At 39.4% G+C, this 16,699-nt stretch overlaps 1 protein-coding gene across 1 annotated transcript in view; it reads left to right on the forward strand.

Moving 5' to 3' along the window:
* Positions 1 to 445: 445 nt before the first annotated feature.
* Positions 446 to 16,699, forward strand: part of NALF1 (NALCN channel auxiliary factor 1) — a gene marked incomplete at its 3' end in the record, with an annotated part of 459,358 nt that continues 443,104 nt past the window's right edge. The window contains exon 1 of the mRNA XM_082054693.1: positions 446 to 1,503. Within this exon, the coding sequence (XP_081910819.1) occupies positions 685 to 1,503 (819 nt within the window). The 5' untranslated portion in view covers positions 446 to 684. The remainder of the gene's footprint in view (positions 1,504 to 16,699) is intronic.

A 16,699-nucleotide genomic window follows, 5' to 3' on the forward strand; every position in this document is an offset into this window, starting at 1 on the left:
TCTTCCTCCTCCTCCTCTTCAGCATCCTCGGCAGCGCTCCGGGAGCCCTGCAGCAGCGTCTCTCCAGTTAGAGCGGAGGGGGGAGAGGAAAAAGAGAAGACGGAGACAGCGGTGCAGGCGTCTGTGCCGGGGCTCGGGGCTGAGGAAGAGGAGCAGCGAAGGCGGCAGGGAGGAAGAGGAGGCGAGGAGCCCTCCCGGAGCCGTCCGTCGGCAGCGGGGGACGTGGCATGCAGGTGTCCGGGGGCAGCAGGCTTTTCTCAGGAGGGAGATGGGGTGCTGCGATCTGACCATGCCTGGGTGAGAGGGGGAAAGGACCAGCCGCGCAGCCCCGCCACCACCAACTATCACCACTACCACCACCATCTCCTCTCCCTCCTCCTCTCTCTGCGTTATTGCTCCTATCTTCTCCACGGCACTCCGCGTTGGATGGACTGGGGCTGCTTCGTGTGGTGAGACCAAGGCAGAGCCACCGGCGAAACCCAACAATATCTCAGAGGAAGAAAAGAAGAAAGAAAAAAAGAAGAGGGAGAAAGAGAGAGAGGAGGTGAGTGGAAGAGAGAGCAAGCGAGGAAAGGGAAGGCAGGCAAGAAAATCCCCCCAATCTTTTAAGTCAATGCATATTGTGGTGACACTGGCAAAGGAGCCCTCACGGTGGAGTCGGCCAGGGCTGTGCGTTCCCAAAATATGACCAGGGGTGCTTGGATGTGCAGTCGGCAGTATGATGACGGCTTAAAAATCTGGTTCGCACCCCGGGAGAACGAAAAACCCTTCGCGGATTCAGAGAGGGCTCAGAAATGGCGACTGTCCCTGGCATCGCTCTTGTTTTTCACAGTCCTGCTCTCTGATCACTTGTGGTTCTGCGCCGAGGCCAAATTCACGGGGACCGGAGAGAAGGAGCAGCCGCCGCCCGAGAAGCCGGAGCCCGCGGAGCCGGAGCTGCTGGCGGGCATGGGGGAGCCGGCGCCCCCCACGCCCCGGCTCCTCGCCCCCCCCTCGCCCTCCCTCCCGCCCTCCCCCGGCAGCAGCGACGGCGGCAGCCGCGGCAGCCGCACCAACGCCACCGAGCCCCGACACGCCAAGGCTGCTTTCCTGGGGAACTCCACCGCCAGGCCCCTGGAGACGTGCCTCCCCCCGAGCTCCTCGTCCGGGCAGTGCTTCAGCGTGGGGGACGCGGAGGCGGTGTGCCGGCGGCGGGGGGGGCAGGAGCGGCCGCGGGGCGCGGGGCAGAGCCCGGCGCCCGGCTGGGACCTGACGGATTTTTACCTTTCCTTTTGTAATTCCTACACACTTTGGGAGTTGTTCGCCGGGTTGTCCAATCCGGACACTTTGAACTGCAGTCTGGATGTGGTGCTGAGGGGGGGAGGCTCCTGCAGCCAGTGCGTCCAGGCTTACCAGCGCTACGACCAGCACGCTCAGGAGAAATACGAAGAGTTTGAGGTTATGCTCCAGAAATATTTACAGTCGGATGAGTACTCGGTGAAATCGTGTCCTGAGGATTGTAAGGTAGGAGCCCCTGCTGTGTTTCCTGTCCCTGGCTGGCGGGCTGGCGTGCCTCCCTCAGCTGTTGTGGCTGTCGTGGTCCCTGTTTTGGCTGCTTCGGTCTCTGCTCCTGGCGCCGGCTGTCGTGGTTTTTAGGGTGCAGTCGGAGATGCGGAGGATGTCGGCGGGGAGACCCCGTTAGCGGATTGGTAAAAGGGAGGCAGAGAGAGGGGGAAGGTTGAAAAAAAAAAAAAAAAGAAGTGATCCTCCGTCCTTTGGGAGTGCAGCGTTGGATTCCCCCTCCTCATGAATATGCGATTGGCTCCGGCTCGGCTGCCGGCTTCCAGCGGGCTGGGATGCGGTTTGGCGGCAGGCAGCGACGGGGGCTGCATGCCAATGAGCGGGGCCGGGACGACAGCCGGGGCCGCCCGACGACGCTGCCCTGCCCGCGGTCCCTCCGGGGCGAGTCGGGGCCGGGGCTTGGCCGAGCCCGGGGCGGCAGGTGGCCGCGGTGCCCGGAGGACGGGAGTCTCGTCCCTCAGCGGTGGCCGGGGGCGCGCACCGGCGGCTCCGTGTGGGTTCCATCGGGGTCTTGGCGCCGGGGGTTACGGACAGAGGCGGCGGGTGCGCGGAGCGGCGGAGGTGGGGGGCTCCCGGACGCCTCGGGAGCGGGGAACGGGACGGTGCCTCCAGGCGCTCTGCCAAAATCGTGGAGCTTGGAAGCTGGAGGACGAGGGTGGATGTCAACGGGCACCGCGCTGGTCCTTGTTTGGGAAGCGATGGTGGCAGCCTTTCAATAAGCCACGGTGGTTTTCTTTGGTGCTGCCAGTGACCTCTTAGAGAGATCCAGAGTTTTTTATTTTCCTTTGTTAGAAGGAAGGGTCCCATTTCGACTCTGTATAGCTGTTGTCTTCTCTCTACTTTTGGCACAAGATTAGTTGGCCTAGCTCTCAAAACACCAAAGGGCAGAAAAAAAGTGTTAGCTTTAACACCTAAAATTACTAACTGCCTGCTTTTTAACCCATTAGTTTGAGTATTTATTGGGAGGTGGGCCAGGTGAATGGTTTCTGCCCTGAACTGTATTATCTGGACTACTGTAGCACTACATCAACTAGTCTGAACCAAATCCTGCTTTAGCAGTGGAACACAACAGTGCATACAAATCACCGCTCTGAGCAGTAGGCATAGCAGTACCTCTGTGCTTTGTAACTTCAGCAGTGCCCTCTGAAATAATTTCATGGTAACAGTCCATGCCTAAAGAATCCCATTCACCAATGAGCTAGTGCAATTTGCACATATCTTTGCCACAAAATCAATCCGCAGTCCCTCCAGAAGCTGAAATATCCTGTTATCTAATTGGATAATATTGGAAAGTTGCTGTGTTTATTTTTTTTTTCTTGTTAAACTTCAAAAAAGTAAAGTAGTGTCATCAGTAATTTTGACTTCACTGTTTCTAGGTTATAAACTGTGTGTGTACATACTTGTATATATGTCACGTACTCAGTTACTGATAATGTAAATATATTTTATTTCCAGAGTGAATTGGCCAAGTAAAAAGCATACATTGTATCATACAGTGTATCAAATGTAAATAAATGTCTACTACTGTAAGGACATCTTTGCCATTTCAGTAAATCTTTAGCTAGAAATTGACCTACTGCTCTGTGCTGCCAAATGATCAACATCTACTTTCTTAAAGTGATTTTTTGTATCACAGTTTAGTTTGACTGGACTTTACCACCAAGCATGCAGTTTCTCTACAGAATGTCACAGTGCAAAAGGTGTTGAAAAAGAACAGAATAGCAAATGTACACTGCATAATGACTTCTCCTTCAGAGACTCAATAAGGAGAAATACGTATCTAATGATGGGGGAAAAGTTGCTGACATTAAAATGATTGCATGAAACATATAAATAAATTAGACAAATGCAGTACCTATGACCTGCAGTTCTCTGGTTCCAAGCACCAGATAGGAATGCTCTATGTTTTGAGAATTTGGCCAACTAGTCTGTGTTAAAAATGAAGGATATTCCACGAGGGAAAATGACAACAACAACAAGAACAATAAAACCCCCAAACCACAACAAAACAAAACCAGAAAAACCCCACCAAAAAAACAAGGGTGCAACTTAGTGTTTTCTTTCTCTCCTCGGGGAAGCCAGAGGGCGGCGCAACCGGGTACGCGGGGCGGCTGGGCTGGGTTTGGATGGGCTGAGTGTGGCTGGACTCGGCTGTGTTTGGCTGGGCAGGGCCGGCTGCTGGCGGGGAGGTCGCTGTCCAGGGTGCTGGAGGGGCAGCGCGGTGGGCTGGGTTTGGCTGGGCTGGGTTTGACTGGGCTGAGTGTGGCTGGGCTGGGCTGGGTTTGGCTGGGCAGAGTCGGCCGCTAGCGGGGAGGTCGCTGTCCAGGGTGCTGGAGGGGCAGCGCGGTGACCTCGCCGCCTGGCTGCGGAGCGGCCGGTCTCTTCCACCCGTGTCCTTAGTTGTTGCCTCTGGGTCCCCCTGGAGCCTTTTGATTCGTTCTGGTGGTTGAGCGAGCATTTAGCTGGTCCAGCGGTCTGATAGCCATATGTACTGATGTCCTTGTATGTGGTCTACCCTGAAGTGTGTACAGGTGAAACTAGAAAATCGCGGTGAATACTTTGTGAGAACTGAGATATTTTTGCAGGACTTTCTGGTGTTTTTTACGTATTTTGTTTATAAAGCTCAGTCAGGAAACAGATTTCTTTTCATGTTATTAAATATTATTTTTTTTGAGCTTTGGGCATCTAGATAATTCTTTGCTTAAGAATCAGAATAGAAAATGACATCTGACTATGTGTTTTAGGTACATCATTTGGTTGGTTTATATAGTGAGCTACTTTGTCCTTCCTTTTAAACAAAATGCTAAAAAATATTTGCTTTACTCAATAATCATATATGTAAGCACTGGCTTAATATAATCAAAGACTTGTTAAAGAATCTATTTCTATTTAAGAAAGTTTTAGTATTCTGGGAGGGCTAATACATTCAGAGAAAAGAGATTTTTTCATCCAGTTGACCAGCTATAGCTGATGAAAAAATCAATAAAATTTACACTGATTAACAGTCAACCTAAAACTTGTGATTGGCTATTATTTCTCCCTTCCCCAACTCTCTCCATCACCATACTCCACCATTGACACAATTTGTTCTCACATCAGAGTCAAAATCATGGTGATTTCTCAGTCCAGCAAGTTATATATTTCCAGAAAATACTATTGGTTATAACAAATAGTACATATCAAAATACTTTTGATGTATGAGACTTTAGATTTTCTTTCATTTATCTGGAACAGTAAGAAAATGAACTTTCAAAATGTTCTGTGTTTCACTACATGTCTCCTGGCCTCTGAAGAATACTATAAACAAGTTGTTTTGTATTGCAGAATTTTGCAGTCAGGAGTTGTTTGGGTTATCAGATCACATTTAGTTATTTTACATGGTTAGCATTGGTTTAGGTTTTAATATATAAGTGTACTCACTTTTTTCTTTTTAAATTAATTAATTAATGGATTTCTTTATTTTAAGAATGCAGTCCTTTAATTAAGGTATTGCTATTAAACCTCTCATTGAGCTGCATTGATATTTTTGAAGATTTTATAGAAAATGCTGAGAATTTTGAATTTTAGTATATTTGGAAAATCATTATTTATTTTTGATAGCATCAATGAACCTGCATATACATTTTATATTGTTAGGATGTCAGTAGATTTATATGTTGTTTAGAAATTCTGGATATCAGTGTTGTCTCACTATAAATCCATCTTAAACTTATTTCTTAAAAAACATCCTTGAAGACTGATGTCTCTATATATTGTTTTCTTGTCTTGATAGTCACATGTCTGTAATGGCTAAACAATAAGAAACACAAATATTGAAATGTATTACATATTCAACAAGGTGAAAAAAATAGGTTGATATAGCTTTAATGAATCACTGAAGAAACAGAGTAACTGAGAATCTTGGTTTACATTTCTGTTTTTCTCTTTTAATTTAATTTAGAATTAAAACATATATTTATGATTTTTTTTTTCATATTATAAAGTAGTGATTGTATTTACAGAGATTGCTCTTGGCAATATCTGTAGTTTTTTGGTTTCCAGAATATCATTTTTATATGCAGTGGGACATAGGACTGTATTCAAACAGTTAACAGAACTGTATTGGCTTTGTGTTGGAAGACACAGTTCCTCATAATGACTTATCAGCTTTCTATCAGGGGAAATACTGAAGTTCTTATTCTTAAGACATCAGGCAATCACTCTGTGGAATAAAAGAAAATTCTGGCTACTTCTGATTAAGAACTGGGTCAAATAACTAAGTAGGACATATGAATGTAAAGGTTTTTTTTTTTTTTTTTTTTTTGAGAGAGTTAGAACTTATGTCTTTGTGAAAAGACATGTCAGAGGCCGAGGCTTTCTGGGCAGATGTATTTATTAATGTTTGAACCGAACATCAGATATTGTGTTTTGACACAGACTTCTTTAACCCAGTGAAAGTTGAGAGTGTTTGAATGTGGCCTTCTTTAGTGCAAGTTAAATTATTGAAATATGTAATTCAGGTAAGTGCATTATAATGAAGATAACATTAAAATAATTTGGTTTTCTTCCTAGAATATCTAAAGGGAAAATTAAAGAGAGATCAACTTTTTAATGTCAACACTGCTAAAAGGCAAACTTCAGCTGACATCCTAGGTGCTCAGCATGTACATGCATACTTTTCTTCAGGAATTAATTATCACTTAATAACTTCTGATTTGAGGTTTATGATGTTGGTATCAGAAATATGTGAGAAAATAGCTGAGTTATAATACTACTTAGTTGAAAATCATGCATATCAATAAAAGGTTTCATCATTAAACATAGATGGAGATGGTATAGCTGATAGGAGTCTAGAGCTGGTGCTTCTGCTGCTAAATACTTTTGTTTTTTTTTTTTTTTGGATCAAAGAGCTGTGTTCAACTGCTTTTATTTGACTAAGAGGATGACTGAAAGTTATTTAAAACAATTACAATCACATTTGTTCTCATTTATCTGGAAATATCAAAGCTTATATGAATCATGACTTTTCCAAGAACTTTTTCCTAAACAGCATATGTAGTCTAATTAGGTTTTGATTTAAACTCTCAGTTAAGCTGGCAGAAAAGAGCAGATGAGAAATATGAAACCACAAGCTCAAGTGATAAAAGAACCCTTCTGTTACAAAAGGTCACATAGACCAGCATCTGCTGCAAAGTTAGATATTTCAATTGATCACACAATATTTATATTAGATGCAAAAGTGATACCTAAACTAATTAGAAGAAACTCTTACAAACTAAACCTTCAGAAATCTGCACTGATGGTCAGTGTGTAATAGAAGCAGGAAAAAATAAACACTAACTATTGAACCAATACCTTTTCAGAATGGGTTGGAATTTAAATGTTAATTTTAAAGCTCTTTTAAAAATTAATAGTACACTGTATTAAAAAAAACCCATGATACTCAAATGTATATATTTTTAAAAGTTTTGTTTAAAATACTGTGAAACTAATGTGGCTATATAAACTGATCTTTGCACATGCTATTTTTTCAGCTGATTTTTTTTTTTTTAATAGAAGTTAGATTATTTTACAAAACTAATTTAAGATACATATATGTGGATGAATTTAGCATAACTATTCTTGTAATAGTGCACTGGTATATTAATATAAGGAGCGACACTGACTATGTACTAATGAACCTTGCATTTTGGCCTAAAATCCTGATTCATCAATTTGGTTCAGTCTCCTGGTTTGAGCTAGATGAATGTCACTGCACTCAGGGAAGACTATGCATGTGCTTATAGTCATTCAACTGCTTAAATGCTTTGTTGGATCAGGATCAGATCTCTTCACTCCTAAAAGAGCAAATTTCCCAGCTTGTTCTTTCCAGAAGTGAGTTTACCTCATTAACTTCTTGAAAGTTTGCATGTAGTTGATCATCTAGCTATTCATCGCATTCATAGTGTTGACGGGTATTTCATTCCTGACTTCATCAAAAAAGACTACAAATGACTAGAACAGAGTAGTTGAAGTGAATTCCACTCTAGTTCAGCAGCTACCATTTCACACTTCCTGGTGTTAGCGTCACATGGCTAAAGACCTCATGGCTCTGCTCTCAATTTCACTTTGTTCACTGATTCTCTTTGCATCAAGCAGTATGCTTCACATGCACTTTGCAAAGAATGCGACAGTCTTACTCTGTCATTTCATGTTCTTCTAGGAAAAGTAATCAAAATGCAAATTATAGTTCTATTGCTTATACTGCCTAAAAATCATTTGGTCTATACTCAGTAATTTATCACTTCAGTCTTGCCCTAAGAGCCACAATATATTTAGATCTGTGAATTCCCTAAAAGGGAAAAAGTAACTTAGAAGCTGAATTCTTAAATATTACTTTCTGGTAAGTATCACTCATAATATTCCAAAAGATGGAAAATTAAATAATTCATCTGACAAAAAAAAAAACGAAAACCAAAAAAAAACCTCAACAAAACAACTTAGTTGTCCGGCGTGGATGTCCATGTCAAACATAGAAGTTCAGTGTCTCTTTGTAGTCGATAGAGATACATAAGTAGAGTCTGAGTTGGTTCACGATAACGTGGACATGTAAAACAGATCAAATGGATTACACCCTAAAAGTACCTATTTTCTGTTCATTGTCTCTAAAGAGCACATATTGTCATTTTATCTCAGATACAGACACCTCCACTGTGGACCTCTAAAGTCACATTAAATGAATCCTAACAAAATGATTTTGGAATAAGAAAGAAGTTTGGATGAAATTGTGGTCATATGTAAAATTTAGCTGTGAGAAAGTTTGTAAAATCTTGTTACTTGTGCAGTCACACACCAAACTAGTGAAATCACAAGCCTCTTTTGCTTTTCTCATAACTGTATTCTGTCACTGAAGAATGTGTGAGCTACGCAATCTGTTTCTAAGAGATGAGAATAAGAAGGGATGTTGTATGATAGCTATAGTTTTATCACTTTTTTGGGAGAGGGGAGGCCAAGAGCTTCTACATACTACTATTTTTAGTTGTTACTTCTACTGAAAAATTATACAATAACAGTTGTAGGTCATCGTCTTACTAGAAATTTTGCAGATAAATCTAATCTGTTACAGATTTTTTTTTTTTTTTTTTTAGGTGGGGGAGGGTGAGAGGGGATGGGGAACAGGGTTCTGTATGCATGAGAATTCGTATACATTGCATTGGGTTTGATTTTCTTCTCTTAGACCAAATCAGAGGGAACTCCCAAGCCTACCCAATCTCTCTCACTCAGGAGACGCATATTCTTAGACGTTTATGCCACTTTACTAAAATAACCATACTGTACTTTTCTGTGTACTTTTCACTGTACTTTTCTCTTGTCAGAACTGTGGAGCAAACATTGCTAAGTGAGAGAGTGTGATATCTTAGTTTACACTACAGCATCAATCAGTTAGATGAATACAAATTTAGTGAGGCACTAGGGACATTCTGGCTCATAGAAATATTTTCTTAATTTCAAGGTACATTAAAAAATTAAAAAACAGAGTTATTTTTGGATTTGTGATCTGACCTTGTTTGCAAACAAGGCAGATAAATAAAAGATGTAGGTCGTTCCTTCAGAACATGCGTATTGAAGAGCTATAGCCAATGAGCTCCCAGTCCATAATGACAAAGAGAACAGGGCATGGTGTAATTGGCTTTGAAGTGCAGCTGATCAACACTTATTCTCTCGGCCTTCATCTCACCTCATTCATCCAAACTGATGGACATGTCTTAAAAACTGTTTTTGAAATAACATTTTCCCAAAGCCTTTTTGGGAGAACCTGGTAGACGCTTTGAAGCACTGGTCAGATGCAACCAAACTGTTGGGACAAATGGTGGTGATAAATGTTGAACTGATAAACTTCCAGGAGTTCAGTATTAATATCTTGGTTCTTTTAAGTGTCTTGGAGATGGTGACTGGAAATTTTACCTTTCATATAGATTGATGTTGAGAGCACATTCAGAGGTTTCATAACTAGAAGACAATCTACTGATTAAAAACAGTAGCAAAGATGATCTGAAGTTACCAAAAACCAGTATGTTTGGCTCCAGGTTTTTAGAAAATCTGTAACAGTTTGGAAGTCATTGTGGATTTTTTGAGCGATTTCAATGAAGTTAGGAGGAAACTGTACCTGAGAGATTACAAATTAAAAAAAAAAAAAAAAAGGCCAAATCTCCACTTTTGGGATATGAAGGTGTCATTTTTACATATTTTTTTTATGTTGCAATTTAGTGAAGTTCCTTAGTCAAGCCAAATTTATTCTTTATAAAATTTGATAAAGAAAAAAAAGATATATTTATTTGTATTTTAGAATGTGTAATATATTTTAGTTTTCAGGAGATATTTTCCAGGAAGAAAATATATCTAGAATACATGTTTTATACTTGCTGATCCTCTGACTGTTACATTAGATGTTGCCTTCAGTTTATCTTAATGCTCATGTAAATGGAATCTTGGGCCTGTCAACACACTTTGTGTCTGTAAAACATCACAATGAAGTATCTTTATTACTTTTTAAAGATATTAACAACCCAGGACCAGAGGACATTCTCTATTAAAGGGAAGGGCAAAGGTAGATTTTCTGTAATATTTAGAAAGATAGTTTTTCTCATTTTATCAATTATTTTAGGAGAAAAAGAGAGTTTCCAGAGTAGGTTGGTTGATGAATTGGTGGTTATTGCTCTACATTGGTTAGTTTGCTCTCCATACTTTAGGTGTTGCACTCACAGGTTCTTATCAGAAAAAAATATTTTTTTATAAGATGTATCCAAGTAGATAAATACTTGGATTTAAAGATCTGTTAAGGAAGAAATTGAACAACCCTTAAATGCTTTAGAATCTATATTAACAGTTAATTACATACCATGTAACAGACAGCTAAATATAAGATCATAAATATAAAAATTTGTTCATGTAAACATATTCTTCATGAGGAACAGTATAGTCAGAAAATCCACTGCTGGTGTGGAAAGTTTATTCTTAACACATATTAGGTGATAGTTGATTTATTATGCTCACGATTCAAGAAAATGTATATATATTTTTTATTAGTATAACTTCATCATTTAGAGGGGTATCTTTATTGTTGTTAGAGCTGAAGTTACATTGTTCAAGGCACTAAAATGATCTCTGCTGAGACAAATTTTTTGTATGTCTATACGTGTACACTGGATTAAAAAACACATGCTCTTTACAGCAAAGCCCAGCTTGTAGAAAGACAATAAAAATAGCAAATATACCATAAAATATATTTTTAGGCTATATTTATTGTGGAATAAAAAATAAAAGTACATATTTTAAAAAAATGTTTTCACAAAAATTACCTGCAAATTTCCCATGTGTGCTCTTAACATTGCCTTCACATATGATATTTTTTGAAACTGTATTTCTGTATAGAACAGTTATAGGATAATAAGAACAGTCTATTTATTCACAGTTGCAAGTAAAAATGCTTGTGTATTTATAGATTTAAAACTGACTTTTAAAAGAAGATCACTTCATGGTGAAACATGATATCACACATCTCACTTTAAAAGTAAATTGTTTTAAAACTATGAGAAAACTATAACTTTGAGTTTCAATGTATAATATCAAAATTATAAAACTAAAATTATGTGTGTCAGTCATAATCTTTTTTATTAAAGAACAGCTACAAATAATCCAAAATCTATGCTTTGGTAAAGGCTAATGCCTCTGGAAATTGTCAAGAGAAACATTACCATAAGATCTATTTGGAATACTGATAATAGATTTCTTAAGCAAGTTTCTGGTGGTTTGCCAGTGGGATGTGTCTCTACTGATTCCAGCCATGTTGAAGTTGTGCAAACAGTGTAATCAATGAAGAAAGATCCATGATGTCAGAGCCTAATTCATTGACCTTTTTATTATGAAGCAAAGTATTCCAAATGCATCTATTTTGGAATATTGCAGATTTTATACCCCTGTAAGCACAGAAACATCCCTTCATGTTTTTCCTTTCACCCTACGTTCAAGTATTATTGTGGTACAGTGCCTTAAAGTGAGACTGGGCAGTTTTGATAATCGGAAATTTTTATGGAAGGGAATGAGTGTGGGAAGCGCCCAGTGTTCCGTTGATGGGGATGCCCCGGCACCTGCTGCCAGGAACACAGAGGCTTTGCCTGTTGGGCTGCACCGCTGGAGCAGAGCCAGGGCTGAGGATATGCGGGGATTAGATTCCATTGCCTGGAGGTTCTGCACTTAAAAGAAGGAAGTAAAAACAAACATGTAGCCAAGGTCCCAGGGGGTGGGTTTTAAAACTCTTTCTGCATTCAGAGATGAGGGATGTTCATTTCTAGCCCCATTCTTCTGTGAAGATAAAGTCCCTGTAAATATTTCTACACAGAACCTGCCAGAACTTGGACCAGTATTATGAAGAAGTGGGACTTTCTGAACAAGGTACAATGGAAATATTGGACAAATTATCTTAAAAACAGAATTATTTTTTATTATTTTTTTTTCTTCTATGCTTTCTGGTATAACAATCATTGGGGAAATGACCCCTATTATAAGCTAAGTTTAGCTAACAAGATATAGTGTATCACTGGAGTTCAGGAAATGAGGCTTGCTGTTTTATATCCCAATTCAGTTAGAAGTGCATTATGGTTTCTTTTGTCTCTATTTAAATCTTATAAATGTTAAAGATGAATCTTATAAATATACATTTTTTGCAACCTCACTATATTAACAAAATTAAATCATTACTGTAACAATAGCTTTTCAAAATTTAGCAGCTGAGATTGATTCCTGGGACATGACCTGAGTAAATGTACTGCAAGCCGATCTCTGTATAATAGATGTGAATTCAAAATACTGTTTTATTTTCATTTGTAAATATAGACCAATTTTCTATAATCAGGAATCTACAATGACATAACCCAGGACTAACTCCATTGCAATTAATGACTTTACTTAAATGTAATACTGTTTGGAGAGCAGAAGGATATACTTTAAAATTCAAATATATTAAGTCAAAGGGACAGATTTGACTCAGACTGATTTGTTTCACAAACCTTGCTACAACAAGCAATATGCAGAGTGCTTTAAATGTTCATTTCCTTGTCTTTGACTGACGTTACGAATTTGTTATTATTGTCAGATTAATGATTTCCCCCACCGCCCCTTTTCTTTGTCGTTGTACTTGGTCTTGATCCCATTCTCCAACTGATTTTTCAGGCACATAGCAGAAGAATGTTGTAGCTTAACTTGTTCAGCTATTTGGGGGAGGCGAAACCTTGAAGACAACAAAGCAGAATTAATTTGCCTTTTCCCGCCAAGAGTGTAGGTCATCCACAAGCATTAAAAGCAGAGATGCTGATCAGTGGTATTGCTAGTTTAAATCCAGAGAAGCTGCTTTGATTGCTGTAAAGACACTCCGTATTTACATTGGTATTAATACAGTTAGAATTTTAGCATATATTGAAGAATTGATCAGGTAATGGAAGTTTTGCTCTGTGGTACATTTCAACACTCACAAAAAAGGTAGTAATTTTAACAATGACTCATCTTAACTAAAAATTACAGGTATTATACACACATAGGTGTATATATATGTTAGATATATAGATATATATGTCTTACAGGAGGTGCAATAAGGAAATTACTGATCTAGGATCAAGCATCTTGGAGAGGCTAGGACAGACCTGCAGTCCTGTGGAAATCTTTGAAATGTCCTGGATTCTTAAAAATTAAGAAGTAGTTTAGAAATTAGAGAAAAATGTAACCATTTTTTCTAAATGGACTTTTCCTTTTTGCAGTCACTGATTTGTTTTTTTTTGACTGATCTGGAGATGTAAATTACTTATTCTCTTTCTTACATCAAGACTTCAGAAAGGCCCCACAGTCAACGTGAAATACACAAGCATCGATTGCCGATGTCATATGCGCACTAATAGAATTTTACATTGGTCTTCGCAATTCCTTTGTATAAACCCTCTGTGTGTTTGGACTGAAATCTGGATCACTGGTTGAAACAAAACCACTTGAAGCTCCATGTATCTCTGCTACCTAATATAGATAGATTATGGAAGAAGCTACCTTAAATGTTCTATTTGCTTAACTGGAATATTTTAGATTATTTCTGTTTCTGCTTTTATATTTGCACATTACATAACAAGGGTTTTTGGTTTTTATGTTTTGTTTTGTTTTGTTTTGTTTTTTAAGGCCAAGACCTTTGATTGCTATGATTATCTGTGAGATCAGGTTTTTGTTACTGTTGCATCATCTGAGTTCTATATTTTTTCTGGGATATTTTCAAGGACAGAATTATGTTAACTTGTGCAATATAAACATGAATTTCAGTGACTTCCCAAATATTTATTTAAGCCTTTTTTTTGCAGTTTTCTGTCTACTTGCGGCTGTTTCTTTTCAATTACTGGAGAAACAGTCCTCCTTAAATTTTAGTATGAATGTAAATATTTATGTTGTTGCTTTATTTTTTTTTTTTCCTTCTCATGGTTTTTAACACAGGCTTGATTTGAAAGGAGATGGTATTTGGGATGGAAGAGATGTTTTTTTCCTTTTATAGTTGTTTAGATCTTCAAGAGGAGGAGACGATATGTTTTGCAGCTTGCAGGAAATATTTACATCTCAAAATTTTACCAAAATCATGATTGGTAGGGAAGATCAAGAGGCTTATAGGGAGGAATAAGAGATCTGTGAATATCAATAAGCTTGTTTTGGATTACTCTAAATTTGTGCTCCTGTGTACAGGATAAAAAAAATGGAACTTTAAGTATATCTGAATAAGGAGGTGTTTAAAATCATCTGGTGATATGTTTTAAAGAGAAGCAAAAGACCTCAAAGTGATGTTTTGTTTTGTTTTTTTCCTGCAAGGAACTCAAATATTACAGAAATTCAGCAATGCAGAGGCCTCACAACACACAGTGTGCAATGAGGTGCACTCGTTCTATTCCTCAAAGGGCTGGTCCTGCTTGAAATTCTTCACTTTGTGTCTTAATAGAGTTAAAATGCAACTATTTATTTCTTGGAGAGTCTGTGCCCACTTGGGCACACAGCTCACAAATCAAGTGCTTGAACTGTGTACAGGCAGCTGCCCTGAGGCTGTGTCTACATTAGCATTTTAGTTCAGGGCAGGGGTGTGATTTTGAAACAAATCTCTCATTCTCACTCTTACTGTATCTGGATTCACATCACGCAGCAATCTGGGAGTACACAAACTGGATTGCTTCCCACCAAAATTAAGGCAAAGAAGTGCCCCAGAAGCACATCTGATGAGTTGCAGGCGCTAAGGGATGTGCAATCTATAGCACCAGGTTCAGCCTGAAGTAAAATCTATGATACTTATGTAATGTGGATGCCAGGTTCTCAGCACTGTGTCAGTCTGCAGAGTGCTTGCTTCTACAGAGCCCCTCTCCTTGTTAATATTCACATAGCCACAGAAACTGAAATTCAGCCCTCACCTGGAGAAAATTCCCAAAGTATCTCAGCAATTTCTCGAGGACTGCAGCTCAAGGCCCTGAGCTGGGAAGTGATTCATTGCACCTGACTCTATATAATCATGGTACTACTGATCATCAATTATTCTATTTTTTTTAAAGGTTTTTTTCCCTCCTTCTGCTGGCCTGCCTACGGAGGTGATGCACAGCATGGTGCAGAGCTTTGCTCTGTGCCATCCCTGCAGTTGCCAAAGCTCTGTGCAGCAGAACCACTGCAGCTCTGCTGCATTTTGGGCTCTCTTGGCTGGTTCTGTCCTTGCTGTGGAATTCACAGCACTTTCCCAGCTCACAGATGTAAAGCCGAAGAGACTGTTCAGTGTCTCTTTGTGACAACTCTTGAATTTTTAGTTTCAGAATCATGCAAAAATGAACAATTAGTGTGGAGAAGGATGGAGGGAGGGCAATCAGCAGGAATGGAACAACTCTAACCTTCATAAAATGCTGCCTTCACTATCTTCTAACTCATTTTCTTGTTTGCTACTAGAAGAAAAAAAAAAAAATGGGGCAATGTTCACTCTGGATTTTAGGTAACCACTGAATTGTTGACTAGATATGCAGGAAAACCTAAGTGTAATAACTGATTTTCTTTTTTAGTTATCGCATTTCCTATATACCTGACTCCATTTTCTTTGGATTTTTCAGCATTGAGGACAAGACTGTATTTATGGTATTGATTGATGCTGGTTTTCTTCACAGAGTGAAGTGTTTTTCTTTGAAAGATTAAAAGAGTACTGTGTGGTTCTTTAAAAAAATATAACAATAGGATAATAATGCCTGGCTGACAGAATATTTGTTGTTAGTAGAGGCAATTGCTACCTTTAAAATTTTCATTATTTAGGGTTTTTTGTTGCAATACTCCCAGTAATTACAGGTAGACATTGCTTTTGAACCCTGAAAACTCATGCCATGCATTGAGCTGCTTTTAAGTACTTCTGGGAAGAAAATTTGTTCTTCTAAAAGTCATGATCAACCAACTCTGTTCCAACAGTAACAGTGTTCCTGGAAATCTATGGAGCTTAATGTTTTTAGCCTTTGGTAACCACCAGGAAGCTTTCTTACCTTTTCCTCAACTCATAACTCCAGTGGGGCTAAAAAGAAGCAAGAAAAATGATTAATTGGCCTAACAAAAATGGATAAACAAGTCATTTACTGAAACAGTATTAGTATGTTTGATTGAAACATTGGGGGAAACCTGCAGGTGATCAGCACTTACTTCACTACCAGATACTGCTGAGCTGACCAGGAGCTACAAGGGAGACCAACTAGCAGAGGCAGGACAATGTCCTGCCAGCAGGAAAAGCGGTTGGTGTGGCAGGTCGCCAAAACTACAGATGTTTAACTTAGGTCATCAGAAGAGTAGACAGACAACATATTCTTATAAGGCTTCAATTGCATGTATCTCAGATTACACTCAATGTTGATTTATCCTGAAGCCAGAAGGAGCTGATACTGAAGAATGAGAAAACTGAGGAGACTGTATTTTTGGTAAGCAGGATATAGGAACTGACATAGTACGCTGCTCAGTGATCTGCTTGGTGTCATGTCCTATCTCTGGGAATAAGCTTGGGAGGTAAAATGAATACTACAGCAGACAGAAAATCGTTTGCTAGTTTGCTTTTCTTCTTACCTCATATTAGGCAGTAGTCAATTTATCATGCTTATGATTCAAA

This window comes from Streptopelia decaocto (genome assembly GCF_964273445.1).
Source record: "Streptopelia decaocto genome assembly, chromosome: 1".
NCBI lineage: Eukaryota > Metazoa > Chordata > Aves > Columbiformes > Columbidae > Streptopelia > Streptopelia decaocto.